Source organism: Chaetomium strumarium (genome assembly GCF_033439665.1).
Source record: "Chaetomium strumarium strain CBS 333.67 chromosome Unknown B0T15scaffold_5, whole genome shotgun sequence".
NCBI lineage: Eukaryota > Fungi > Ascomycota > Sordariomycetes > Sordariales > Chaetomiaceae > Chaetomium > Chaetomium strumarium.
This window is the reverse complement of record NW_026944433.1, coordinates 1,409,753-1,437,379: the sequence shown is the minus strand read 5'-3', so window position 1 is coordinate 1,437,379 and position 27,627 is coordinate 1,409,753. Positions and strand designations below refer to the sequence as shown.

The 27,627-nt window shown below is 54.0% G+C and overlaps 7 protein-coding genes across 7 annotated transcripts; 2 read left to right on the top strand and 5 right to left on the bottom strand.

Moving 5' to 3' along the window:
* Positions 1-6,216: 6,216 nt before the first annotated feature.
* Positions 6,217-7,211, bottom strand: B0T15DRAFT_236938 (uncharacterized protein). Its single transcript, XM_062863024.1, has 2 exons — positions 6,509-7,211; positions 6,217-6,403 (listed from the first exon to the last, which is right to left on the bottom strand). The coding sequence occupies exon 1, from the start codon at positions 7,075-7,077 to the stop codon at positions 6,547-6,549; it is 531 nt and encodes a 176-aa protein (XP_062720106.1). The 5' UTR covers positions 7,078-7,211; the 3' UTR covers positions 6,217-6,403; positions 6,509-6,546.
* A 3,185-nt stretch (positions 7,212-10,396) lies between these two features.
* On the bottom strand, positions 10,397-11,677 carry B0T15DRAFT_236882 (uncharacterized protein). The gene is made up of 3 exons (XM_062863023.1): positions 11,099-11,677; positions 10,519-11,034; positions 10,397-10,456 (listed from the first exon to the last, which is right to left on the bottom strand). The coding sequence occupies exons 1-2, from the start codon at positions 11,337-11,339 to the stop codon at positions 10,541-10,543; spliced, it is 735 nt and encodes a 244-aa protein (XP_062720105.1). The 5' UTR covers positions 11,340-11,677; the 3' UTR covers positions 10,397-10,456; positions 10,519-10,540.
* Positions 11,678-14,576: 2,899 nt separating this feature from the next.
* On the bottom strand, positions 14,577-15,839 carry B0T15DRAFT_536144 (Snf7-domain-containing protein). Its single transcript, XM_062869537.1, has 3 exons — positions 15,790-15,839; positions 15,599-15,735; positions 14,577-15,520 (listed from the first exon to the last, which is right to left on the bottom strand). The coding sequence occupies exons 2-3, from the start codon at positions 15,644-15,646 to the stop codon at positions 14,855-14,857; spliced, it is 714 nt and encodes a 237-aa protein (XP_062720104.1). The 5' UTR covers positions 15,647-15,735; positions 15,790-15,839; the 3' UTR covers positions 14,577-14,854.
* Positions 15,840-17,028: 1,189 nt separating this feature from the next.
* B0T15DRAFT_512488 (HSP20-like chaperone) lies at positions 17,029-18,029 on the top strand (the record flags this gene model as incomplete). Its single annotated transcript, XM_062867984.1, has 4 exons — positions 17,029-17,056; positions 17,149-17,541; positions 17,666-17,692; positions 17,833-18,029. 4 exons carry the CDS (start codon positions 17,029-17,031, stop codon positions 18,027-18,029), a joined length of 645 nt encoding a protein of 214 aa, XP_062720103.1.
* A 2,005-nt stretch (positions 18,030-20,034) lies between these two features.
* On the bottom strand, positions 20,035-22,238 carry B0T15DRAFT_536124 (uncharacterized protein). Its single transcript, XM_062869536.1, has 4 exons — positions 21,906-22,238; positions 21,812-21,841; positions 20,803-20,967; positions 20,035-20,742 (listed from the first exon to the last, which is right to left on the bottom strand). Exons 1-4 carry the CDS (start codon positions 22,134-22,136, stop codon positions 20,416-20,418), a joined length of 753 nt encoding a protein of 250 aa, XP_062720102.1. The 5' UTR covers positions 22,137-22,238; the 3' UTR covers positions 20,035-20,415.
* A 1,941-nt stretch (positions 22,239-24,179) lies between these two features.
* B0T15DRAFT_418349 (uncharacterized protein) lies at positions 24,180-25,751 on the top strand. Its single transcript, XM_062865504.1, has 2 exons — positions 24,180-25,015; positions 25,071-25,751. The coding sequence occupies exons 1-2, from the start codon at positions 24,387-24,389 to the stop codon at positions 25,522-25,524; spliced, it is 1,083 nt and encodes a 360-aa protein (XP_062720101.1). The 5' UTR covers positions 24,180-24,386; the 3' UTR covers positions 25,525-25,751.
* Positions 25,697-27,159, bottom strand: B0T15DRAFT_236490 (uncharacterized protein). Its single transcript, XM_062863022.1, has 4 exons — positions 26,654-27,159; positions 26,513-26,594; positions 26,127-26,433; positions 25,697-26,037 (listed from the first exon to the last, which is right to left on the bottom strand). Exons 1-4 carry the CDS (start codon positions 26,916-26,918, stop codon positions 25,948-25,950), a joined length of 744 nt encoding a protein of 247 aa, XP_062720100.1. The 5' UTR covers positions 26,919-27,159; the 3' UTR covers positions 25,697-25,947.
* Positions 27,160-27,627: the final 468 nt, after the last annotated feature.

Sequence of the window (27,627 nt, the reverse complement as noted above, 5' to 3'; positions counted from 1 at the left end):
CCCCATCGCCGCTGTAATGAAAGTGGGGCCGACGGCACTATCCATTCTTCTCAGGGGTTTCCCTGCACTTTCTTTCAAGGTCGGCAACTGGCATCAAAGCCCTTGTTCCTAGACCTACAGAAAGCCAGCATGCTGGCTCATCAGAGAGTTACAATGGGGAAAGAAGGGAAAGAATATGGAGTCACCCGGCATCGAGCTTCCTGGTGAGCACGACGAGGAGCATATCGCAGTTTTACCTTCGCAGCACTACATGCCATCGTAGCATTGCTTCTCATGCAAACACGCAACCACTCACAGCGCGACGATCAGATTGCAGGTTGCCACAAGATTAGTCCCTCAAGGTGAGTGAGGTCTTTTTCCCTATTGGCGTGCTGACACCAACTTGGACCGCTCTGGCCTATCTACCGTATGCAAGATGTCAAAAACTATTCCAATGATGGATCTCAATATCACACCGAAGTCCCCATCCTGCGTGAGCACTCTGACAGAGCTTGATGCCAGACATCGGGGCCCCAGCTCGGCTGCACATAGAGCTGCATGTCTCGGGTTCTTTATCCTTTCGTATTTCCTCATCCATTGACCGTACGACAAGTCAAGCGTCGAGAGCAAGCCACAATGCCGCAGCAAACAACTCATCCTTACCTTCCCGAGCCCGTCTTCCGTTTCGGTAGAGATGCAGCTTTCACCGCTAAGCTGTCTCACTCTTAGGCAGCACATCAATATCTAAGGAACGTGATTACGAAACACTCGTGTGCAACTGCCGCCATACATGCTGGACGTTGGGCCTCTTCCTTTCGCCATTCTCCACCCTTTTGCTCGTAGCCGCCTTCCGGCGCCCATATGATTTGAGGAGGCAGTCCCTTCGCTCGTTGAACAATGGGTATACTGTCAGGTTGAGAATAAGAGAAGATTCACTGCACGTCTCTCGGACGCATGACGCTCATCTCATTGGCCCCGTGGCTCTGTGCGGGAGCTTACCTAACTGTATGCCGGCTTATCACACCTGCGCGAGGCGTTCAATGCGAACGCCAAGCCCGGTGGCAAGACGCCTCGAGACTCGATCACGCTGATGGTCCTGTGGCGATGAACACTTTCGCTAGCTGACATTAACTGGCCTTGTCTTGGCCGCACTGTCATAATAATATACCTTATAGATAGTATGTACCTATGTAAGCTCCCGTAGTTTCAATCGCAATACAGTAGCTCCCGCAATTCAAGCTTCCGGAATTCAATCAGCCACCAACGCCACATCTACACCAAAACATTCTATCGGCCATAACACACAACACAACGCAATGTCAGGGAATGTAATGTAAGATCTAACCTCTTTGCAGGCTTCCGGACCATATCCCGGCAATAGTTACTTTTTTCTATCCTTCCCGGCCAAGCATAATCCGCACGGTATACTAGTACAACCATGATGTACTTCGGCGCTAAACGGACTTCCCGTCTCTGTGCCGCTATGGCACCCAATCGCTACTCGAGACACTTTGGAGTTTTTCCCCTGTAAATCAAGCGAAGTGTTCCTCGCTTTCCCTGTGTTCACAGTGTACTGTATAACCCAGAGAAAGCTCAGAACGACGATGCTTCGCTTGAATCACATTACAACACTAGCAAACTAGATCACTAGACCGAACGCCGAAGGAAAAACCAGAAACTAGCAATATAACAGCCCCGCGATAAATCAGATCAACATACCGGACATCGTCCTGATAGCTTCTACAGTACGCGGAAACTCGGGAATTTCTCCTCCGTCTCGCAACACCCGCAATGGCTCCAATGGAAGATCCGGTCGAGTCACTGCCGTATTCATCGTGCGGGCCACGCCGTTCGCATCTCTGGAAACGCGTTAGACCGTCAGAAAGCGGAAACAACGATATACGTCTCCGATGAAAAGAACACATACAGTGTGTGAATGTCGCTCTCGATACCAATCAACCGCTGCTCGACACGAATCAACCGCTGGTCGAGATGATCAAGTCGCTCATGAATGGCTGCCACGGACCGACGCAGCTCCTGGCGCAGCTCCCCAGGACCTGCAACATCTGCACACCTTGATCAATCGCCGGTAGATTGCCACAACGGCCAAACTGCACAGCGAGACTCTGAAGGTTCTCCAAAACAACGGCGAAATCGGGCGGTAGAGCCATAGCAGAAGATGCTGTCCAAGGACGAGGAACGAAACGAAGAAAAGGAGGAACAGAAACAGACGCGCCCCGCGCTAGGTATTCACGATCATCGCCCAAGACGCTGGGGCAAAGACCCACACGGTCAACCAAAACGGTGCAACACACCAATTGCGTCCGCTAACCAAGTGCTCCCCTCCTCTATGTACAAATTCAACTCGGAACATCCCCCCACGACACTTTCTTTTTCTAGTTGCGCCCTGCCGGGCATGCGGCCAACCAAATCCATCTAATCCGACCACAACTTCCCCCCGGATCAGGGCCATAAAGCACATCGCAACATCAAAACACTACCCGACAAATCAGTCCTCGCTAGGAGTTTGTTGGCTCGTACGGAAAGTACCACCCGGGCGTGGATCCAGTATTTAACTGGGCCCCGAATCTCTGGGCACTGAACCTCTTCTTCTGTAACATTCTTACCACCTTCGACCTGTTTGGTCTGGGCCTGGGCCCAGTACAGGAGTCCTCATTTAGTTCCATCAATCAATCGAACCTCTTTTGCTCTAATCAATCGGGAGCACCTCTTTTCCATCCTCCACCGTTTCTCTATTGAGACTTTTCAAGCATCTTCTTCTTTACCCCACTTAAAGTACATACCAAGCTAACGAACAAACCAGGGGTGGATTGTAGGTTATTGGGATAGTTCATGTCGGGGCTGCCTCAGTACCTAGGTAGGTACACAAAAAAACATCGCATAGCTCTTACCAAGTCAAAATGAAAGACATTCCCATCTTTCTATCCCACACTCCTCCGTCGTGAACCCCGTGGGTTACTGGTCGTCGCGTTGCTCCTTTCCCAAGGTCTGGGGTTGGGTTCGGTGGCATGCACCTCGTCCGGGAAACAAAATTTCAGCCGTTTCATTGATCATCATGAGCCACACCCACACCCTCTCTCGACTCCATATTGAATCTTCATCAGGATCCTGGCATGTGATGGTGCTAGTTAAGTTGAAGCTCTCCACCGCACGAGTGACGTGATGACATGGCAAGCAAAAGTCAAGGTTTGTTGGAACGTCCACTTCGCACAATCAACGGTACGTTACGTTCCCAGAAGACTCGATTCAGAAATAGTCTTTACTTGCTCGAATAAGGACTGGGCAAATTGATCAGGGCATTCTCATAGCACGCACTGCAGGTCTGAGATGGAAGATTACCTACTACTACTGTGCCGGGGCTCTTCAGTCTTGCCACCTTTGGAGCTGAAGTAGAAACGTGGATTGAATCCGCCCAAGTATATATGTATGTATATGTATTGTATGTGCTAGTACTAGTACTAGATCTCTTCAAAATCTCAGTTACTACGCAGGTGGTGAGTACCAGGTACTCAATGCTGCCGCGGTGCCACCATGGACCAAGGACGACGAGTTCGCAGACTCAGAAGCAGGAAGCGAAACAAGTTCAGCAACACACCGAACTAGTGTTCACCCCTGGCCCTTTAGATTGAAGCATAAAACCAACTCGTACACGTCGCCCTTTATCACTCCTAAGATGACGATGGGCAGCACCGGTTTTATGTAACCGAGTAGACATCGCCATACGCTTTACGCAGCTACTGGAGACGGTAGACTGCAGGCTCTGTATCACAGCCGAGGCGCTCGATGGTTGCTATCAGATGTTACTATCTTATCCCTGTACTGCTGTTCAACTATTTCCAATCAATCCTTTGCTCAGGAAGAATTGATTATGCCATTCACTATCGTAGTCATCCATAGCATATCCGTAAGTTCAACGCAAGATAACGGGCCGGGCAAGGTCATGAACTATTTACTCACAGAATCGAACGACACAGTGATAGCGGTCATCCCGTCTAAGGACAGCCAAGAAGTTCACACAACCAACTTCGTATGGATAGGCGTAAAGTGAGCGTGAAGTATATACACTTGGCCTGGCAGCTAGTAACTCGGAGTCTCTACTCTCTGTGATATGGCCTGGTGGTGAGTCCCATGGGTGAATTCGGCGTTAGATGGGTAGCTAGCTTACTGGCGGATAGAGCAACGGTGATTCGTGAGAAGAGGGAGCATGACTGGAATGCATTGATCTCATCATCGTGTTGTGCAACCTCTAGCAAGCAGGAACGCTGATCTGGTGCTCGTGGAAGCTAAAGAGTCAAAGGATAAGGGGTCCGGTAGATCGGGCTAGAGCGAGGCATGTAAGGTATTCGTGGGAAGGGTGAATAAGTGTTAGAGCCCAGTTTGTCGAAGGACGTTCCTAGCGTTGCCATTTCCCAACACTTGTTCGAGACGCTCAAAATCGTTGTATATCGGGGCCGAGCCAGAGTTCGACGTCAGCAGCAGCCCGGGTCTTCCATTCCTACCAAGCTGCCGTATGCTAGACTAGCAATCCGTTGGGCCAGAGTACGTAACGCCCCTATGATATCCCAGCTTCTCCCGGCATATTCCCATCAAGCTTCATTTCCCTTTTTTGGCAAACATTCGGATCATGGGGGATGCAGCGGCTGGCAACATTCCAACCTTGAGGGCTGCACAGCAAAGACATAAGATGTTGCCAAGGAGTAAACCAACCTCCATCGTTTCGACAGTTCTAGGACCCTGAGATTGAATGCCTTCCCATTAGCCGCTTAGTCTCACGACTCGCTCTCTATCTGCTCGCTCCGCATCGACGAAGCACAAGTAAGGTACTTAGGAAGTAATCGTCACAAGAGTATCGTCCGAGGCAGCGACCACAACGAGGCTCTAACGATGAGTACGTTCTATGGGGGCAACTCGTCTTGCATAGTGACGGATATCCGGAGCTTTTTTCTTTAAGAGAGCACTTGCGATGGGTCGACTACTGTTACATGTCGGCGCTCATGACTTGAAACCAAGGTTCGATCCCATGGCAGCGGGAGCATGCTGATTAGGAACGCAGTTCGCAAACGTACTGCCCAGCCTTAGCCATATCGCGTAGAGGGAGACACGTCAAGTCGGCCAACTGGTCACACATGAAGAACATCACGCAGCAAATCTGAGATCGGAATAGGCTTGAGGAGGTGCTGGTGACCATCAAGTTGGAGACTACTATCTGTAAACGCCATCCTGATACTGATGATAATTAAGACGAACGGGGACTTGAAGTACTAGAAGACCAAGCCCAGACGCACACTCATAACGCTAATAACTATGCCTTAGATACGTAGGCGACAAGAGGGAAACAAAATGGGGGTATCGCTAAGGGTATCCGCTCAGTACAACACAACATGCTTGACAACAAAATGTGGAAAAGACAAAACTCCAGATGGACCCAATGCGTGCAGTGTGTACTGTGCCCGTGTAAGTGCAATGACCCCCAGACTTTTTGGTATCCCCCAATGGTATGTATGCCTGCCCTGTCCGAGTCCCTCAAATGCAGATGCATGCACGCTTCAAGCCCCAAACGCCGGATCTGTCCCGTATGAAAATAAACTGAAGAGAGGAAAAAACAGTATTAGGGTCTCCTTTTCCGATCCGTTGAGGATGGCGCTGAAGACGGAGCGGCTCAATAGGCTCCGCATTACAAGATTGTGCGATAAAAAAAAAAAAAAAATTCGGCCCAGCCATGGGAGAGAAGGGGGACGTCGGTGAGGGAAAGATAACCCGAAGAGGAAAAAGAGAGATAAGGTGGAAAGGATCCCTCGGTGCAACGCTTCCGTTTGTTGGCGGGGAAAAGGCCAAACCGGGACGGCAACCGGTTCCCGAGCCCGCGGCAAAGCCCAGTCTAGGCCAGATCGCCCAGCACGGTCGCATTGTGCGAATCCCATTGGCACGAAACTGAGAAGCAGAGGTCTCGGCCCAAAGGGGGAGGAGCTGGGGGGATGCTCGGCATATCATCGGCCGGTTGATTTCGGTTGCACGGGGCTGCTTCCAGGTTGTTTTGTGCAACGGCTAGGCGGTGAATGTTTGACAGGTCTGAAGAACCCCGGGCTGTCGGATCCATCGGGTGGGGTTTCCGGCTCACGGGCCCCTTCCGCATGTGAAGATTTTTGCGGTGGAGTCTGAGCACCCGGTAAAGTCGTGTTCCAGTTCCATGCTTGTGCTGTTTCGGCAACTGATGCGCGGATATCTTCGCTCTCATCACCACCGTTCAAGCCGAGGGGCCGCATGAATGTTTTCGGGTAATTTTCGTCGCTTCCCGAATCCCGCCCTCGGTCAAATTTCGAAAAAGATGCATGTGCGAAAGCCAGGCATCTTCCAAAATCAAGGTTGATATGTGCGGCTATGAGTCAGGGCTCACAGTTGATGTCTGTTGTGACGTGTTAGTGAAAATTTCCTTATTGGTAGGTCGGGTAATGCACTGCTCCTTGTGCGTGCCACACTGAGCAAGGATGGAATGGTGAAATGCACATACCGATTCAGATCGAATCTGCAACTTGCAGACAAGTGGCTTCATTCAGCCTCGGCGATGGGAGTCATGGCTGTGAGCTTGCTCTTTCCCTTCTTCGATGATGACGAGGCCGAGCGCCGCTTGTTTGCCACTCGCCGACGGTGGTCCTGTTCGGCCTGTCTCCTCCGCATCTCCTTCTCTGCCAGCAAGATCCTCCGTACTTCGCGCTCATAGGCCAACTGCTCCCGTTGCAGCTGGGCGAGTTGAGCCTCGGTGAGGACCGGCGGTTGAGGTGATTGTATCGGGGTCGCACTGCCATGGCTAGACACGCTGCTAGAGTCGTCCTCGAAGACGTCCAGAAAGAGATCCTCGTCCGGGATGTATGACGTTGCCCGCTCCTCCGTGGCATCGTGTTCACCAAGCGACGAGCGCCGCGGCCATGAGGGATAGGCGCACTCCGGATCAGGTCCTCGCCGTGAAGAGGAGCGCGGCGCGATATCGAGGGGTGAGGACATGCTGGCCAAGACGCTGTGTGATGTGACCGAGTTGTAGGAGCTACTCGACGAGCTTAATGAGCTGTATGAGCCGAACATAGCTTTTATGTTCGACGCGTTGTCGCGATCGATTGCGTAGTGTGCCGTGAAAGGGTGGTGAGGGTCCAAGTGGATACCTTGTACGACGGCTTTGGTCGACGTCGATGATGTCGAGACTATGATGTAGTGCCCGAGAGAGTTCGGGGTGCAAGCTCCGGGAAGATGGGATGAAGGCGACTTAATATCCTCAAGAGCTCGTGGGGTGGACGGGTAGGAGGAAGCAAAGGCAGGGGTGACCCGGGATACAGGGTGCCGTGGGGCAGATTAAATGTTGAAGTCCGTCAGGGGGTCAAAACGGAAGCGATGGTCGAAGAAAAGCAAAGCAACCAAACCTAGCAAGGGGTTGTTGGAAGGAGTCGTGACAACGGGGGAGGCGTGTTGCGGCGCGCGAAGGTTTATGAAGGCTGGTATCGCAGTTCTGCCTTGGAAGAGGTACCTAAGGTATGTATACATACATGTACCTTTGTACTCCCCGACGCCGCTCGGCGTCGGGTCGTGCCCGCGGGATGGTGGTGACTCAAATTTAGCCCGCACAACCAGCTTCGGGCTGCCTGGAGGTCAGCGCGTCGGTAGACAGCTGGGCAGCTGCCCAACCGCGGCCCTCTTCTGGCGCATGGACGTGTTGGATTGGTCCAGATAGCCCCCACGGGCATCCATGGATGCTTGGACAAACAGACCTCTTCACCGCACACTGCACGGAGGAAGTTGCGGTGTCAGACCGCCGTCCCATTTCATTACATCCCAACCTGTGAGTGATCGCACATCCCGTCCTTGCACCGGCTTACGATGTGCTCAGCCATAGCCTCTGCGACGTCTGCTTCCGCGCTGGATTTGAAATCGCCATTGGTAGGACAAGGCAACCCGAGGGCCTATCACCCTCCATCTGCCCCGTAATACGACGAGTCATCACTCATTCCCCAGAAGGGGGCCAAAAGGAGATGCCTCATCAAAAAGCCCAGAATCCAGAGCGCCGGGTTCGCATGGGTGCGCTTCTTGCGCTGGACAGCAGCGTCCACCGTTTTATAAACGGTGCTGTGATACTTGTGGGCTGCGATGGGACCGTCGCGTCGGAACGACAAGGTCCCCGCGCGCGGCACGAATTCGCATGGGTCCCGCTCGGCCCCATAAGCCGTCTCGGCGACGGACAGGGTACTGGTAGTTACCCCAGACCGTCTTAACTTCCCGGAGGTGATCTTGGTTATTCCTATTCACTGCCCAAAGCTGCCAGATTTGCGCCTCATCGCCCGAAAAATGACGAGCTGCTTCTTCTCGGGCGTAAGGGACACGCAGGATCCCGTTTGCTCCCAGAGCAGCCACAAACTGGCACTGTCGCAAAACATTTGACTATTTCGTTAAATTGATTGCCCTGACTCGGCTGCTTGCTTCTTTCTTTATGGCTTGCGCACAACTGACTTATCACCAACGCGCAAACCGGCACCAACGCAAACCCGAGTCATAACTGGTAAGTAGAGGCGCCAACAAACCAGAATCCTGATTGTCCTCGATTTCCAGCACCGGCACCGGCGAGGCGCCCGATGAAAACGGACTGTAGTTTAATCAAGTTCGGGGCCGACCGTTCGCAACAAAAGAGACCTGGAACATGTGGCCGCCAGCTTGCATTTTTTGGGGGGCACGAGATAGCGCTGGTGCGGCGGCTCTTGAAAAATAGTTGCATGCCCGGTTTTCCTGCCAACGCTCCGTCCCTGCTGTCCAACTCACTCACCGCATTCTGAGGCTGCAAAATGGTGTGTCATGCATTGTCAACGTCAGGGCGACCCCTCACATTGGGCTCAAACTACCTTAGTTAAGGCTATCCTTATCGTCTTTCGTTGCTTGCTCGGGGCGCTAGGTAAGGATGAGATGGATATCGCGAGATAGTGCCTAAGAACAACTCACTCATAGCTACTCGTAGGTACTCATGCCGCGTGGTACTTTGCGCTGCCTGCTATTTGCTGCTCAACGGCGGGATCGGAATACTTCATATACGGCATGTGGTACGGTCGGATGAGCATAGTGTTGCATGCAGGAGGGCGCAGCCCTATCGCCGATAACAATCCTTCTGTGCGCGTATAGGGCTGCGTATCTGCTACAGTACATACATGTAGCACCAAGCCGTAGTTACCGGACCTTAGTTTAGGTAGATACGAGACTGACAGCGCAATTCCGATCTGCGGCGTTGAGTCAGACTGGTGAACCACAGCGGCATCTGGTGGTAGTATTGCTTACTTCATTCCACGTTGATTTGCATTTTCTGGTAGCCGCCGAAGAGAAAGAACCTTACATTTCGGGATTCGGCGACGACAGAAAAAAGGTCATTAATAATCGATCATGTTTGAGAACAAGATGGTATCGGCCGAACTTTTGGCTGCAAACATGGCCATCGCCGCGCTGGAAAGGCGGAGGCCGGCAGTTTTCCGATGTGGCTTCCGGATATGCTTGCTCTTACCCGTATCACCCGTCATCCTAAAAATGTTACGGACAGTGTGTAAAGGACCCGGGCCGGTTGATATGCGTGACAGCTCAGTTGCATCCGACAGGGAAATCTGCGCCTACAAACAACGACTCCACCTCGTAGCAATACTACTAGTGGTAGTGTTGACAGTGTTGGTTCTCAGCAGGCCTCACCGTAACGTTATCGCAAATCACCGGGGAGTATGGACGTCGCCAGTCTGAGCCAGCAGCCTCCGCTAATCGACATCAAACAACAAGTCTAGACTAATCTCTCCTACATAGTAGGCTCATTCGCGCAATGAGTTGTCGCGCTTGGGTGCACACCGTGCCCTGTTTTCAGTTGACCGCTTCCCCAGACCTGAGTCCAACAGAACAGTCGACTGGCTGACGGAAGACGCCAGATGAACCGGGAGGCAGATCCCGCCCGCTAGCGTCAAATCTCGAAGGAGCGGGCCCCGCTTCCACCTTTCCCCGGATTAACCGTCAAGGTCCGCGACGTTATGCGGCCCACTGGCAACTCGAAACGACATAACGTTATCTGGACCGCTTATCGGTGGATTCCAGAGCAGATCCTGATAGCGCGACGCACATGAAGAGAAGGTGGTATGCTGAGGTTATCAGGCGGCCAAAGTCTGCGATATAGGCGCTACGGCCTTGGAGTTGCCTTGAAATGAAGTCTCGCCCCCTCATCAATGTACCGCACAGCTCCGTTTCATACCTCGTAGACATTTCCCTAGTCGGGCATGGGCTTGGGAATCGCGACCGGGCGCCCAAGCTCGGACCCATCGGACAGGGTGAGACAATGAGGAATCCACATTCAACCAAACGAGCCAAGGGACACTGTGCACCGGGCACGCCGGGCTAATTACCTAGCCAGAAAGGAACAGCAAACAGCAAACACAGACACGGGCAGAGTGCTTTTCCCCATCTATCCTCTCTTATCAGCTCTTTACTGTACATTCTCACATGTCCCAACTGGTTCAATCTCACCAAAAGAACAAATACCAACATGTCACGTCTGCCGCGACCCGGAGAGCAAGTCCCAGCCTGCAGATTGAATGACCAGGGCGGGAACTTGAGCCGGCATCGAAGCGCAGCTGTCCCAGCAATTCAAAACTGGACAAGGTGCCCCTGTGATGCGACGAACGAAGGAATCTCCGTCTTCTCTGTCAACCGTTGTGCTGGAACCTGAGAACCGGAAAGCTGGAAGCTCTCCGCGGCGGTCGCTTCTCGGCCGGAAAACGAGCCTGGCTCGCCTGGCCAAGCAGAATTGTCCCGAGCGAAAATTTTTCCGCAATGCGTCTGGGATCCTATTGCAACCTGAAGTCGCTTCGGTAACCATTGTCGGTAAATTGAGGATCCAAGCGGTCGGCGAGATGACATGGATATCTACCGACGGCTCGGTTTCCCCGTCGACGCTAACGGTTTTCCTTTCCTTCTCTGAGGTTGCTGTTTTGAGTAAAGAAACCCTCTTCCGCACCCACGACTCCGTCGCAGACCAAAACGCTGTGCCAGGCCCCTGATGAGATGAGAATTTCCCAGAGTCTGGATCCGCGACGGAAAAACCCACCGAAGGGGCATGTCTTGGCACGCCTCGAGCCGGCGTGGGGGAGCGGTGGCTGGATGGATGCAAGCCAGCCCCGAGGACTCCATCGCAACCACGTGGGCGGGAGGTAGGCTTTGGGAGGCTTGGAGGCTGGAGCTGGAGCCCCCACCCCGCGCTCGTTGAAAAGAGTCCATTTCCGCTCCCGACTGTTCGGTGTCGCTGTGGGGGAGGGGATTGTGAGTGAGGCTTCCTTTTTCTCCCTCATATTCAAAAGCAGCTGCCGAGGTTGGCAATTCCCGCGAGATTGTTCTGCGATATATTGAGACACGGCGTGCGGGCGGTTTGCCTGACATATGGTACTTTCTTTTCTCCGAAGTCCAAAGGGTCGTCACAGACTCACAGGTCGCTATGAAGCGGGCTCATTTGACCCTCACAGCGGGCCAAACAGAAATCCTAGTGTCGCGCCAACGGGCAGGTTCCAAGGACTGTCTGGTAGGACAGAGGTCATATACGGACCGGTGCATGTGGAACACCCTGGCACAATGTCTGATATCTCGTTCAGCAGAAACCATGATTATCCATTGAACCGTGCCTCATGACGAGTGTCCTTCCAGAGCTGACCTGGGTGGCAACCCCCTGCGGGCTAAACGAGGCCGCTGGAACAAGGGCCAACCGTCCGATGGCATTGCCTGTAATTCGTCCAGTATACGGAATATACCACAGTAGAATGTAGCCTGTTCAGCGATTGCAGCGTAACTAGGGATGTCCCTATCCGCCAACCCGGTGTGGGCGTCCGAGACAAAGATTCCGGTTCGCGCGGAGTCAGGCCGGAGATGTGGACTCCGGGGCCGGAGAATGAGTGGAACTTTGACTTACAAGTGTTCGCTGAATGGAATGCATACCTAGGTAGGTAGATAGCTCACCCCTAGGGGAAGAGTGACATGATACATCAAATCATTGCATTGGCAGCGACGTTCTGGCCCGTTTTCCTCTGCGCTGTCCAGTCCAGACGCCGAGGCAAACACTGCCACAAGCTATCAGCGACTCAGCAGAGGCTGGTGCCTCCGTTTCCTCCGTTCTTTACTGAGACTGGCCGTCGGCAGGAAACAGCGCACCAATGCGCTCTTATTACTTCAGGTATGGACGAGAACAAGTTGTTCGAATAGTGAGTCAGTGGCGGCCTCGGAGCTGGAACACAAGTAAGACCAAATGAATGCTAGATATGACTACACAGTACACAGAACATTGAATCATGTGCACTTCTAGCACATTAGATGCGGGCGCGAATCGCAATTAGGTCGGGATCAATACATACGGTCATGGTAGTTACATGCCATCACACGGCCCCAGTCAGTGTGAACTCGGGGATCGGCGGAGTGCAGCAAACAACACGGAAGACCTCGCCTCTTGAACCCTAGCATCACATCACAATATGCCCCTTGATGGGGTGCTCGGGGCGGCTGAATCGCTAAGGACCAATGCGTGGGGTGCATACCGTATACGAGGTGCACAAGACTGCATCGAGGGCTGATCACATTGTCTCCCTTTTTGCGTCTTTCATTCCTTCCCTTCACCTCGGTGCTTTCTTCTTCTCAGCTGTTTGCCTCTTCCGCCGTTGTTGCTGCGGGGAGCACGATCTAGATGGGTCTTCGATCAGTCCTATCCCCTGCCTTGATCACACGAGGGAAACCGAGAGTTCAATAATATGGACCTATCACATGGCTGTCGTTACAGGTGTTACAGCCGACAATTTTCGGCCAATGGATGTGATAGCTCAGAATCGCGATCCAGCGCTTGGCTTGCTTCTGCATATCCCGTCACACAGCGCAGCGGGGAAGCAACCGCGGTTGATCCGTCCCTTGCTTGCAAGATGTTTGCTCTATGAGGCTTACCGCGGAAACTCCCGATCACTGTCGGTCCGCGAAAGGACCTTGAATCCTTGCGCTCTGTAATGGCGGAGATGCATGCTGGACGAGTTGTACTCGAAAAACGCCCAACGGGGATCCATGTTGTGAGTCTGCCTTCTTCGGCAGCAGAAGCGTGAAGTCCGCATGGAGAGAACCGTCTATGTCACGCCCCCAGTCTTTTGAAGTAAGGAGCGAGACAAAGCTAGATCCAGCGTCTGTCTGTGCTTCATCTTCAGCCCGTCGCATGCATTATTGGAATCGGTGTCCGACTCCTGGGACAGGCGGCTCAAGCCAAGTGTCTCAGAAACAGCCAAAGGCCATCTTCAAATATACCATAATAACTAGGATCTGTGTAGACTTACTCTGAAGGATGGGGCTACATTGGCGCTTCTAAGATGATAACAACAGCAGGTCCGGTTATAGTACTTAGTAGCACTAACATGAAGAACTGCCGAAACACTTCCCGGACACGAGAGCGCCTAGGGAGAGGCAGTCACAGTCTGAACTGTGCAGTACTGGGACCACGGGTTCAGCTCCTTTTAGAGTTGAGCACCTAGGTAGTTTTGCGGATACACCCAGGTCAACTACATTCTGATATCGACCAAGACAAACTCACCGTTGCCCCTATCTTCGAACCACGATCCAGGACAAGCTCATATGTGACACCTGGACACATCTATTCGCAATGACTTGCGGCACAACACCTGTTCTCTTGGTATGTTGAGATGTCACGACGTTACCACAACGTTGGTAGAGAAGATGTCCCGCTTCTGAAACAACTATACCCTAAATCCACAGCGCCATTCCGTTCACGCGCCCAGGCATCGGGCGACGCCATGATGACTGTGACAAATATGTTGTCCGATCCCGTCATCACGGTTGCCATGGCCCTCACCACTAAGATGATCCCCCAATGACAAACCCTTATTCCCCGCTCTGCTGCTACCATCCCGGATTCTTCATGGACACCAGCGAAACAAACGAGGAGGCGGCTTCACAGGTGATCTAAAAGGAGTGCTACTCTCCGTCATTCCATTGGCAACCTCTTGAGACTCCAGTTGGAGTAAGTGAGTGTGAAAGAGTGACCGATACAGGGCTCGGAACCTTTCGGATAATGTGATATCGGGGATGCGAGCAGAAGGTGTTCCGGAAGGGCCGAGATGTGCTCTGGTCGGTTATATCATGTATGTACAATTCGTGATACCGAACCAATGCTCTCAACAATACTGTAAGTATCGTGTTGGGGGACTGACTCTTGAGCATTAGCAGTTGCATCATTTATGGGGGAAACGAAAGCAATATTTACAAAGGGGTGGTGCTGCCGTGAATCGAACTGTGTCCCAGTCGGAAGTCCATGGCAGCGTCGCGCCGGTCAAGAGCGACAGAATATCGGGTTTCGTGACAACGTGCGTTTGCGACGGGTGTTGGAAGAAGAGCCCACCAATGTGTGGAGATAGGACATAGGCAGCCAGCTCCTCCTGCTGTCTCTTTGTGCCCTGAGTTCCCTGTTGGCTATCAGGAGCTGCTGGCCAACGCTTGCCGGCCTGTGAAAACCGCGTTCTCCGACGGAGCGAGAACGTAGCGCCACCGAGAGGACGAGAAGCAATATGTTCTTCTAGATCATCATGTACACATATGCCAGCACTTGACGCTTCGAGAATGATACGCAATGACCCTGCTGCATTCTAGCCACTGACACGTCTTGACATAACCTGGTACACCATCAGGCGTGAATATCGGAACTTGCAGACGGAAAAAGTACTTGCCAACAACAGGCCACAACCCAAACGCCTTAAACGCCGCTATGCCCCGGGTCCCCGAATCCTGCTCTCCTGCCTCTAACCGTGTATCGCCCTTCGCACGCGAATGCCGCCTAACTCCTCAGCGCCTCCAACCGATTCCGCATCTGATCCATCATAGCCTCGGTATCCTCTTCGTCCTCTTCCTCCGCCTGTGGCTGTTGTTGCGCGGGCACCTGCTGCTGCTGCGGCAGCGGGACATTTGGCAACGGCCCAGCAGTCTCCATGCGATCTTTCAGAATCTCGCCTAGGACCTTATCGACCTCCCCTTCGGCCTCCTCCTCGTCCTCGCCCAGCATATCGGTCTCGGGCAGCACCTCGCCGACCATCTCCTCGATGATGCCGGCCTTCATCAGCTCGACGCTCAGCTCCTGCATCGTCTGGGCCAGCTCGGGCAGCCGGATCAGCGAGTTGACGTCCTTCATGATGCCCACGCTAGCCTTGATGCTACCCTCGATGCGCCGCAGCGCCCACGCCTCGCTGACCTGCATCTGCACGCTGGCCAGCTGGGCGCGGCCCGTGACGAGCCGGGCGCCGGCCTTACGCGCGCGGATCAGCTCGCGCGCGAAGTCGCGCACCTCGCGTTGGGCCTGCTTCTGCCGGGAGGGGTCGCCGCGCTGGGCGCGCTTGTTGGCCGCGATGATTAGGTTCTTGGTCTTGACCTCGGTCGCCTTGATCTGGGCGATGTCGCGGTCGAGCTTGCGCATGTTTTGGCGGAGGAGTGCGTTGCATTTTCGGTACTAAAACACGGGGGTGCGGGTTAGAGAAAGATGCTGGTGCCTCGCGAGGTATGGCGTTCTGTCGAGACCGCAACGTACTTGGGCCTGGGGGTCTGGCTTGGCGAAGAGACCCCGAAGCGTCTCCATGGCTAGATCTTTCTGCGTCTGCCCGCGAGACAATGGATTCGGTGGCACGAAGCTTGACCGTCTCTGCGATGCCTTTCCTCGTCGGTTGGCTAGTGAAAGCGTTGGTGAGATGAACGGCGACGGGCCAGTATCAGTGCACATACCCGACCGGCGCTGACGTCGTTCAGACGGCCCGTCCTGGTTGGCTGGGCGCCGAACGTTTCAGCCTCATTTGGCGCTGAACTACTAATAAGAGCCTAGGCCATAGCATCCGACCCTGCCTGGCCGGTGCGCGCTGGTTAGGTAACCCCACAATGGATAGACCCGCCGAGTCCCACCATGGCTGTTGTGCAGGTCGCTTTGAGTGATACCTACCTAGGTACACACTATGGATGGTGTGGCGGATGAGGATGTATCTCTGTGACTGATATGGTCATGGTAGGTATGGGATGTCAGTAAGGTATCTGCTGTGGACTGTACTTCAGCCTTCCAGATTGATTTACCAATTTCTACATAACTGCGGAGATATCCGTACAGTCATCATATCAGTATTGATCTAGGTGGAAATGGTAGCAATGGAGTCAGCCTATCATACCAGGTAAGGAAACCTGGAAGATCAAGTCTTCGCCATGTTGAACTGATGTATTGGACAGATCAGAGATCATAGACATCTACTGTGATAGGGCCGTTGAGTCTGCACCTCATTTCAGATATCTTTAACCCAGTGCTCTGCTGCCATCCATCCTGAGAACTCCCCGCACTCCACCCCTGCTAAGGCCCCTCACAGGATGTCAAAAAAGGCGGAAACAGCAGCTGGAGGGTTAGGTACGGTACCTTCTGTTGACAAGGCTAAGTTGACTGATGGACTTTCGGTTTGCTCAATGCCTCGACACCCGCTTTTTTGCTGGGATATGATGTAAGACGTGTCTTAGCTCATGAACAGCCATCCAGAAGAATGTAAACTTGAAGTCGAGTTCCCTTCTGGAAGCTCTGATTCAGGGCCCACTCCGCAGCCAAAGGGGAGGAACACTAGACGCCCGAGGCGCCTCAGCCCTGCCGGATGGCCCGTGCTAGCTGAATCTTTGAGCTTCTGACGAATTCCACCGTCCACCCCCGGAGGGACGAGGCGGAGCGATTCAAAGTGCAGCCTCACAGCATCCCACCTTCCCAGCACTCCAACTTCAACATCAATCAAATTTCTGCTACCGACTAGCTCTCAATTACAAAAGCTACGTTAGGTTTTATCCACGCTATTCATCTCTGCAAAGCTACGGTTCCCGGCCTCTTTTGGAGGAAATAATGTCAGTGCCAAGTTCCCTGGAGCTACCCCTCCTCAACCCCTCCACGTCAGTTTTCAGCAGCTCGAGGCATAGAGACTGACATTCCCATCCCAACAGATTGCAATGGCCAGCAACACGGTGACACCTGAGGGTGAGTTTGACTGCGGCGTCTGACTCTTCTTGCGCCCATCAACTTCGCTCACAATATCCGCTGCTGCTAACAATGCTTGCGAACCGCTACAGTCCTCTGGGCCCAACGCTCGTCCAAGGATGACGCCGAGAAGAACTTCATTTACCTCACAATTAGCGTACCGGACGTGCCGACGTCGAACCTTAAGCTCGACCTCAAGCCGACGGGACTGACGTTCACGGGCCACTCGGACACGCTCAAGAAGACGTACCACGTCGAGCTCGAGTTCTACGCCGAGATCGACCCGGCCGCGAGCAAGGTGCACCACACGGCGCGCGACGTTGAGATGAAGCTTCGCAAAAAGGAGCTTAACGAGTCCTACTGGCCGCGCCTGCTCAAGGACGCCAAGAAGGCGCATTTCCTCAAGACCGACTTTGACAAGTGGCTCGACGAGGACGAGCAGAACGAGGCGGCCGACGACGACTTCGCCAACTTTGGCGGCATGGGTGAGTAGACTCGACCCTTTTCTTTCGAACGCGCTGGTTCAGGGAATGGTTCGGTTGCCTGTCGTGCCATGTTGCCTCTTCTTTTTTGGTCTCCATAGCCGGCTAAATCATCACGCACCTATAGAAGGACTTCCGGGCATGGGGGGCATGGGTACGTACACGACGGCTTGACTTGGAGACATGGCGAGGCGGATCCATATGCGGATGAGAACGGCGCGCGCGACACTGGGCTTCTCCTGCTTTACGATCGGTAATACTACCGTGGTAGCAGCTGGCTAACTCTATTCGCAGGAGGCGACGGTGGCTTCGGCGGCATCGACTTCTCCAAGCTCGGCGGCGGTGCCGGCATGCCCTCGGGTGACGATGAGGAAGACGAGTCCGACGATGATATGCCGCCACTTGAGGGCGAGGAGGAGGAGGACAAGGGCGAGAAGGCCCCCGAGGTGGCCGAGGACGCCAAGGATGCTAAGGAGGTGGTCAGCTCTTAGAATGAGAGACCGGATGGCGTCGCTCCTCATGTCACTGCGCTGAAGGCTTAGGCTCCGATATCTCGATACCAGATTGGGAAGGCTGCGAGGCTATGGACACGGGTTAGCAAACAAGTTTATGGGACGGCTTCGCAACTTGGGCTCGGCGGCGGGCGTCGTTGGCGGAGCAATCTGGTTGTATTGAGACAGGTCACTGGCGAATGGAGCTATTCGTTGCCTTCAAATACCTTGCTAATCTGGTTTGTTCCTTGGCACTGATTGTAAATTGCTGATCTGCTCGAATAGCATATCCCATCTGATTTCAGTGTCTTGCTTGACTGCTCCGACAATGGGGGAAGCGGAAAGGAGAGGAACAGGACACTATGACGGCCCTCGCAGCCTCCATCGCGATTAGCAAGTCGGCTCTATCCGGCGCCATTCGAAGTGAGTTCGATTCCAATAGTGAAGCGCGGGGGTTTGGAGTGATCTACAGAAGAGCCGGGAGGACATCGGGTAGGGGGACATTGTCACGTCCTCTGTTCGGCATTTGTTGTCCGGAGGCGGCATGGCTTCTTTTTGCCTGACCATTGAGATGAGATATCACATCCAAGGACTCGGACACCTCGACCAAGTGGCGCCCATTCACCGACGCGAGGGAGAGACCAATCTTGCTTGCTCCACAGTGCCACATTGGCTTCGTGGCTTTTTGTGGCCCGACACGTATCGGATCTAATTCGAGCCTGAGGTGCGCCTTTTGAACCGATATTCCCCCTTCTCCTACATCTGAATGGAATCCTTGGGATAAACCCCGGCAAGCCGCGGCACGCCAACTAAGACTCAGGACGAACCGGTCCCGTCTCCTACCACTCAACCTCTACTGCGACTTCAGCGTGCAAATTCCCAGCCCAATGGTCGAAATCGAATGCCGAGGGTGAATAGCTACTAAACGGGGCGTCACCTCAAACAATGCCTTTCCCATGCCAACCCAAAAGTCCGGACACCTGCTCCTGCGCTTGCCCGGGTAGGACGAAGACTAGCAAAGCAGCCACCCTTGAGCTGTCATCATCACCATTCCAACAACAACAGCGACGTGGCGAAGCACCGGCTCCGTACACAGCAGAAGAGGCTGCCGCCTTCGTTCGGCTCGGTGCGTGTTTGGTGGCCTTGCCGCCAGACGAGGTTTGGCGGGATCCGCTTAGGATCAGAGAGGGTGACGATGAGGGTGACGGTGATTCGGCGGTGTCGATGACAGCTCATGCAGACAGGTCGGGCTAGGGGATAGTTCATAGCTCGGGTGGAGAAGGTAGTCTGAGACGGAGAGAGGGTTTGGTACCTAGAACGCGAAAAGGGGACGGGAGGGGATGGTGCGACTTGATGTAGAAGGTCTAGTACTATGAGAAAGGTTGACGAGAAGCGTACATACATACATAGCTACTCTCGTTTCGTGACGTTTACTACCTTACTTACGTACCTTATACCGACGTGAACGACAACACACACGCCCATCATCCACCCGACTCCTCCATAGCAAAAAGTTGAACACGCCACATCGATACCCCAAGAGGAGCGCCCACCCGGTAATGTACAAAGCTCATACACCCCTCGCAACTCCCTCCATTCTTTTGCCCCATTCCCACCAAAGTCTATAAACAGATCTCGCTTCCCGCGTCCCACTAGTCCTCGCGTCCACGCTACACCTCAACAACATCCTCCCCACGCCGCTCGAAAACTCCACGGAAACAGCCACGTGGCGCTGATTGACTGTGTCCTAGGAGGAGAAGGCTGGGTCGGGGTTGTGGTTCCATTCGGATGTCGCAGGTAACACGGAGAGGGTAGTGAAGTTGTATTGTACGTGTGGTTTGTCTACGGGTAATGTGGCGAGCGTGGCGGTAACGGGGAAGGCCCATGTAAAGGACATGAAATACCAGTTTCCCGTGGAGGACACGCCGCCGCCGCCGTTATCCGCGTTCGTGCAAGGGGTACTCGGGCTTTGGCAGGGTAAAGACCCAGGTGATCCAGAAGTTGACGCAGTCAAGTTCATCTCTGCGAACTTGCAAACGGGAATGAATACTCATGGCAGCCGACACCTAGTGCCTGGTCACTTCGAAAGCATCGTTAGTCTGTCGCCCTTTCCAAGCTTCACGGTCGGAACACGCGCAATGATTCAGTCTCTGAATGACTCCTATTATGCTAATGGAAAGCCCGATAAAACCGCCCAAGTATACAGTTTACCCCTCGACATGACAACGGTAAAGACGCCCACCTGTGTCTAAGAAATGCCCCACTGAAGTCCCAAAGCAAAAGCCGTGCCCAACCTACCACCCCAAATGCCGAACCGCCCGAAACTCATTTCGTACATGAAACTCACTCCCATATCTCCACTCCTGTCATTCGTGTTGTGATGACCTCAAAGAACATCATCCTCCATCGTCGCGTCGCCGCCCGCTGCAGCGGCTGCAGCGGCACCGTTGACGTTGTTCTCGGGATTACCGCTCTCAAAATAATCCATCATCTCCGAATCTAGCTCCTCCGCCGTCTTCTTCACCGGCCGGTTGCTGCGGCCACGTCGACCCGTCTTCTTGCCGCCCCTGGAACTGGCAGCGCCGCCCTTGGTGCCGCCTCCGTTTTGCTTCACCGCAGCAGCAGACTTGGGTTGTGCCTTGGGCTGCACGATACGCTGAGAGAGCGGCTTCGGCTGCGGGATGAGGTCGGCAGATGCGACCACTACTTCAACCTGGACCAGAGTTAGCAACGATGCAGCAATGCTTCAGTGCGGGATGCTTCGGGGTCATACCTTAACTGGTTTGTTGTCGATCAGTAAACCGTTCAGGGTGCTGAACGCTTTGCTGGCACCGTCCGCATGGTGGAAGGTGACGTGAGCGATGCCGCGGCTCACGCCGCCGGGGCCGTATGAAAGTTCGACCTTCTTGACTTGGCCGACACTCTGCTGGAAGTAGTCCTATCGAGAGTTAGTGTGGTTCAAGGACCAAGAGTTTGAGCGTCTGTATCCGGTAGAAGTCGAATCCATCAGGAGTATTCGCGTGGCGCAAAAAGTCCGAAAGGCAGATAACCCAAGACAGCGAGCAGAGCAGTGAGCGTGCCATCCCCGGGCAGCGTCACCCGCGACTGGCAGGTGAGCCACGTTCAACATCCACTGAACCCCGTTCGACAAACTCCGTGCTCGAGACCACCAAGTCATACTGAGAAGGCGACAGAGTGCGCAACATGACCCAGCATGGTGCGTCCAACCCGACCTGAAAATGCCATCCCGATTCGACATCGAAGGAAACGCGTTCGGCACTTGGAAATCCCTAACAGCGACAGACACAAGCTCTCTAACCCGGATAATCGCAGGGAATCGCGGAGAGATCGGTGCCGCATGACCTTGCTCACTGCCCAGCTCGCTGAAGCGCAGCCATCATCGACCTGGTGCCCAGCCAGGAGAGATAGTGCGAAGAACGCCCAGCTAAGCATCGTCTGTCTGATGAATTGTCATTGGTCTCTATCGCATGCACAGCGCCTTCGCATCGCGGGAGCTTGCCAGGCAGCCCGGTGCTGAAGGATGTGCAGCGAGACGTGGACGAGCTCGACTTTCGCAGGCTTGGCGGCCTTCAGTGCGCGGCGGGACTGCGCGCACTACGAAGGAGCTGTGGTATCATGACAGCGGCTTTCCAGCGCTGAGGTTCGGGCGTGGCCGCCCTCCATTGTCCACCGGGGACAAGGCATCTCGGTAGAGAGATGCCGCGGAGTGATGCGTCGACGAGATCCCGAGGGCATTAACGGCCGCATCGGTAATAACATACCTTAATCTGGGCCTCGGAAACATCCTTTGGCTGTTGCAGAGTTAGCGGTGGACGTTTTTAAGCATGAACAGGTATACTTGAAGGGTTGTCATACCAAGTTGCTGACCATGATTTTGCTTTCACCGGTCAGACCAGCGCCCTTTGCAGGTGTGGGCTTGGCAGTGTTGCGTGCACCCTTTGAGCTCTTTTTGATGCCACCGGCCGGGGCAGCGGGCGCGGGGCGGTTGGCGCCAGCTGCGCGACGCGTGGAGCGGCGACGGCCATTCTGGTTGCGCCGCTGGCTAGAGAGGATCTCGTCGAGAGACTGGTCGAGTTTGGCAGACATTTTTTTCGATTGATGCGGAAGACTGGATGTTTGAAGTGGAACTTTCTGGTCTTGCTGTTCGCGTGTGGTAAGAAGGATGCGGAAAGAGGAAGCAAACTGGGGGGAGTGCTATAATTTATTGGAAGGGTCGGGTGGTGAGGCTAGCCTGCAGGTGGGTCTCGTGGCAGAGAGAGTGGGGCCGTCTGCCAGACAGCGTAGTGTAAGGGGTGGGCGTCGCAAGTCGCAGGCTCCTTTAGGATTAGCGAAAATTCGCGAACGTCACCGCTGAGTGGGGCCGGTTGCCGAGCACGTCGCAAGCCGTTAGCTCTTCTAGGATTGGCGAAAGCTCAGAGACGTCATGCGGTCATGGGGTCTTGGGGCGACACACGCAGATTGCGGCCGGCCGACTGCCAGACAACCGTACACTACGGGGCGTGCGTCGTCGACCGCAAGCTCTTTAGGATTAGCGAAAATTCGAAGACTTCACGGCTCAGGTTGGATCTCCGGGCAGCACACGCAGTGAGTGAGCCGGCTGGCGAGTACGGTCGCAAGCCGCTCTGACGAACCTGGAAGTCACAAAAGCCATTACGATGGGACTGCGACAGGCATTGCAACTGAACTGTAAAAGCCTCCGTAATGCTAACTATGTAGTAGGGAAACACTTTTGGTCCCAACCTTCGTAAACCGCGTGAAAAACGCCCGGGTAGCGGGTTGCGCACCCCTAGTCTGACGAATGACCCCGACATGCCCGCCTACGAAGGATGCGATGGGAGCGAACCCAACAGAAACCGCGGCACTGCCGATCTCAGCTTCAGCTGCTGAGGATGTTTCAGAAAGGACTGTGATCCAATCTGACGTCAAACGCTTGGGGGCGTTTTGTCACTGTGAGTAGAGCGTTGCTAGTTCACAACGTTTTTGTGAGACGTCGTTTTAGTTCTGTAGACCATCTTTCACTGTCGAATGTACATCAGGGACGGGAACCAAGTGGAAAACAAGAACGAATTGGGTATTATAACGTCTGCTCTGAAATACTTCACGGCCGCGCGCGATTGGAACACTGCCCGCCAAGTCCCAGATATATCAAGCGAAGCTCCCGTTCCAAGAGCGACGGTGTTTCCAAGATGCCAGCTTCGACGTTCGAGATATCGAACTTTGGCGTGCTCGGGTAAGATGTCACACCACCTGTTCTGGCACCTTGCATAACTCCATCATGCTGTCCTATCTTGTTTTGGTTGACGCTGTGGTAGATTGTGGCCCTGCCTTTGCCGGGGCCTTCTCCTTTGCAACCTCGCGCTCGTCTTCGTCTGCGTTGACTTCGAAGAAATGGTAGAGAATAATGAGCACCATTGCCGCTGAGCCGAGGAAGATGGCAAGGCGGTAGAGCTCTGAGTCCGTGATCATGGTGGGGTTGTGTGGACGTCGCTGGACGTTCAGCCGATGGTGCGTTTACGGATCGGCTAATTGACGGAGAAGCGGACACAGCTGCAAGCACAATCAGCACACGTAACGCGTCGCAAGTCCATGTAGGCAGGTAGGCGATACCTTTGCTTGTCTGGTGTTGTTGTGCGGGGTGCAAGTTGTGATGCCGCGTTTGATCTGGACAGCTTTCCTGAAGCTGCCGCGGCGTGTCGTGACGCTCAAAGTTGCCGCCGGCAACTAACACGTACAGTCCCAGTCAGACCCCTGAAAGTTCGTTAGCGCCTGCAGTGACTTGAAGACTAGGGTCAGCCTAAAATTTCAAAGTGGGACATACAAACGGCCACTTTCTCTACGGAAAAAAGGTTAGATGGACTCGAGGCTTTACATTGTTGCAAGATTTTGCATTCCTAGTTTTGAACTATTTCTTTTCGCAGTTTAGCAGTGTTGTTGCGGATTTGCGACCAGCTCCTATCGCCAGTTCCTCGCTAACATGGCAACTTTCAATTTGTTGAGCTGTAATGATACCTTACGTAATCCGCTCCTGTCCTTGCTTGGGTTCCACTGCACCGCCGGTCACGTGCCCGTCAGCTCCACCCTGCCGCAAAGTGCTTGAAAGCCGTTCTGTTAGTTACTGTGTGGGGGCTCCTGTGAGACCATTCGGAAACATTTGGAACCAGACACCGTCAGGTTTCTTGGGCAATCGCCGCCTGGAACCGGCAAGCCTGCCTCGTGCACCCAAATCTGAAGAACCATCGGCCAACAGAGCAGTTTCTATCGGCGCAGCGGCCTCTAAGTACCTAGTGCGTATTACAGGACCCAGTCTCGGACTTCAGATTCAACGGCTTGCCCACCATGCCTCCCAAAAAGAACGAGAAGGGTGGGAAGAAGCCCGATGTCAAGAAGATTGTCGAGGACAAGACTTTTGGCATGAAGAACAAGAAGGGCGCCGTGGCGAAAAAGCAGATTGCCCAGATTGCTTCGTCGGCGAAGGCCGCGGGGAGTGCTGAGCAGAAGCGCAAGGAGGCAGAGAGAGCCGCTCGCGAGCGGGAGAAGAAGGCTGCCGAAGACGCAAAACGGGAGGCCGAGGCGCTTCTCAACAAGCCCGTCCAGATCCAGAAGGTGCCCTTCGGCGTCGACCCGAAGACAGTTGTGTGCATCTTCTACAAGAAGGGCAACTGCGAGAAGGGCAAGAAGTGCAAGTTCGCGCACGACCTCGACGTGGAGCGTAAGGTCGAGAAGAAGAACCTGTACCAGGATACACGAGACGACGATGAGGAGAAAAAGAAGCAGGAGACCTCGGCCGACTGGGACGAGGAAAAACTGCGATCCGTCGTCTTGTCCAAGAAGGGGAACCAACGCACAACAACCGACAAGGTGTGCAAGTACTTCATCCAGGCCATCGAGGATGGCAAATACGGTTGGTTCTGGATTTGCCCGAACGGTGGCGACAAGTGCATGTACAAGCACGCTCTTCCGCCAGGGTAAGTGTACTTGAATATTTGCGGTCATGCAGTTTCCAGCTAACCAACTCTCCAGCTTCGTCCTCAAGACCAAAGAACAACGAGCGGCGGAGAAAGCGCTATTGGATAAGTCGCCACTCAAGACATTGACAATCGAAGAATTCCTCGAATCAGAGAGGCACAAGCTTACGGGGACGCTCACGCCGGTGACACCCGAGACATTTGCTAAGTGGAAGAAGGAGCGTCTAGACAAGAAGGCTGCCGAAGAACAACTGCGTAAGGCTAAGGAGGCTACCGGCCGTTCGCTGTTCGAGAGCGGCAACTGGAGGATGGATGACGACGACTCAGAAGGGGAGGATGACGGCGCATGGAATCTTGAGAAGCTACGGAAGGAGACGGAAGCGCTTGCGATCAAGAGAGAAGAGGAGCGGCTGGCTGCCCTGCACGGCATTCCCTTGTCAAACGGTGACGCGAGCGGCGGGACCGCAGGGCAAGGGGAAGCGGAGCCTGAGGCAGTCCCAAACAAATGAGCGGTCGCTCCGAAAGAGGACTACTCAGAACGAAACGCCGCGCGGCCGCGAGAGGGCAGCGAGCCCACAGAGTGCTCCTCCTCAACCGGCAGCAGGCGCGTCGGCCACACCGCTTAAAACATCTGGCAACTCTTGAGATTGGCTCGGAGGTGGTGTGTCCCGGCTCGAAAGAACTAGGATAAGGTGTGCGGCCCCAGGGAGGCAACCGGGTCGGTTATATAGGGGTTACGGCCAAATATATTTCTCGATATCGGAGAACGACGATGTTACTCCCAGTCCAGCATTGTCCGAACCACCTTTCGTGCCCGCCTTTGCCGACAGTTGCATCTTCACTAAGTGGGCTATCATTATTACCTAACATTTTGACCTCATCATGCCACAGCATCCCCGAGAATGACCGAAACGTGAGCCTGACCTTAGCCCTCAAAACTTTTCGACGTATGGCCGCAGATCCAGCTCGTGCGTGAAGCTCGACCGATGCTGCGTATGCAGATGCCAATAACTCTCGGCAATCTAAGTTCCCCAGCCAGGGCAAACGCCGTCAGCAAACCTCACTTTCTAACCTCAGGAGTCTCATTAACCAAAATGACAACCAGACTCACCGCATCAGCGCTGATTTTCCCATCCTCCTTGCCCTCATTCACAACATACTCCTTCGTCCGAGGGATGTCGATCACGCCGTCGACAATCACGTGTGCGACGTGCACGCCGCGGGGGCCAAACTCCCGCGCCAGGCTCTGGCCCAGCGCCCGCACGGCAAACTTGCCTGCCGCAAATGGCCCAAAACGTGCGGATCCGCGCACCGAGGCTGTCGCGCCCGTGATAATCAGGGATGGCGGATACGGGCTGGTGGGCACAGCCTCGAGCAAGGAAGGGAGGGCCGCTTGGGCGAAGATAAAGAGGCCACGACTGGATTGGGGGGGTTAGTGGAGAGGGATGGGAATGTAGAAGAAAAAGAAAAAGGGGAAAGGAGAATGCAAGTGCGTACGCATTAACGGCAAGGCTGGCATCAAAATCTGAGACAGAGGCTTCCAGGAAAGGCTTGATCCCGAAGCCTCCGGCGGCGTTGTCTGCAAGAAACGTATATTGATACCATGTCATTTTTGTTGATCCCAGTGGCAGGACTTACAGATAGCCGCCGCGAGCGTCTTCCCCGGCAGTTCCTTCTTGATGGTCTCAAACGCAGACGCCACGGACTGCGCGTCGGAAACGTCGGTACTGATTCCGAGCGCCTCGCCACCCTGCTGCTTGATCTCGGACACGATGTCGGCATAGCTCTCGGGCTTGCGGGCTAGAAGCACTACAGGATAGGAGCGGGCGAAGCGCAGAGCCACGGACCGGCCTGTGCCGGCGCCGACACCGGCGACAACGGCGTAGAAGCTCTTCGAAGCCATGATGTCGTCGTCGTTTTTGGTAAGTTAGAGTGGAAGAGCAATATGCATGTGTATTCGAGACTCTGAGTGGAGGGGAAATTCTTCTTCTACATGGGCTGCACAAGCTTCCTTATATGCTCCTTCGTAGAGCAGCCAGCTTCCAGTTCCCAAGACGTGCTTGCTTGCGTCAATGACCCCGCCCGGCACTTCCGCCTAGAAATAGCGATTAATAATACGGTTTGCATCCGGAATCTCAGGAAGAGGGATGGTGAAATAGTTGTTGCAGATGACGGTGCATTAGATGGGGGAACGATATCTGGCTGTCTCGCTTGCTACGTCAAACCGGTGAGTAACATCCGAAAGAAGCGGGAGCAAAGAGATCGCAGCCATGTTTGTGAGAAGGCAGAACTGAAGTCGAGGTTTGGGGTTCTGCCAGTCGAGAAACTTGATCCGTCATTACCTCCTTATTATTAACGCTGAACTAACTGCCTAATAATTGGGATTTATGTGAGGGGGCGGTAAGGTATACATAACACATAACAGCTGGGAATCTGTAGATACCTTGAATGGTAGGAATATGGTAATGAGCACCTAGTAAGGTCTATATGTGGCTTGTACATACCATACCATACCTTACACGATACCATGTACAGTCTGGCTATGTGACATAAGTACAACCTGTATACATGTCCGTAAAGTACGTCAGATACACTGCAGCCGGTAAGATACC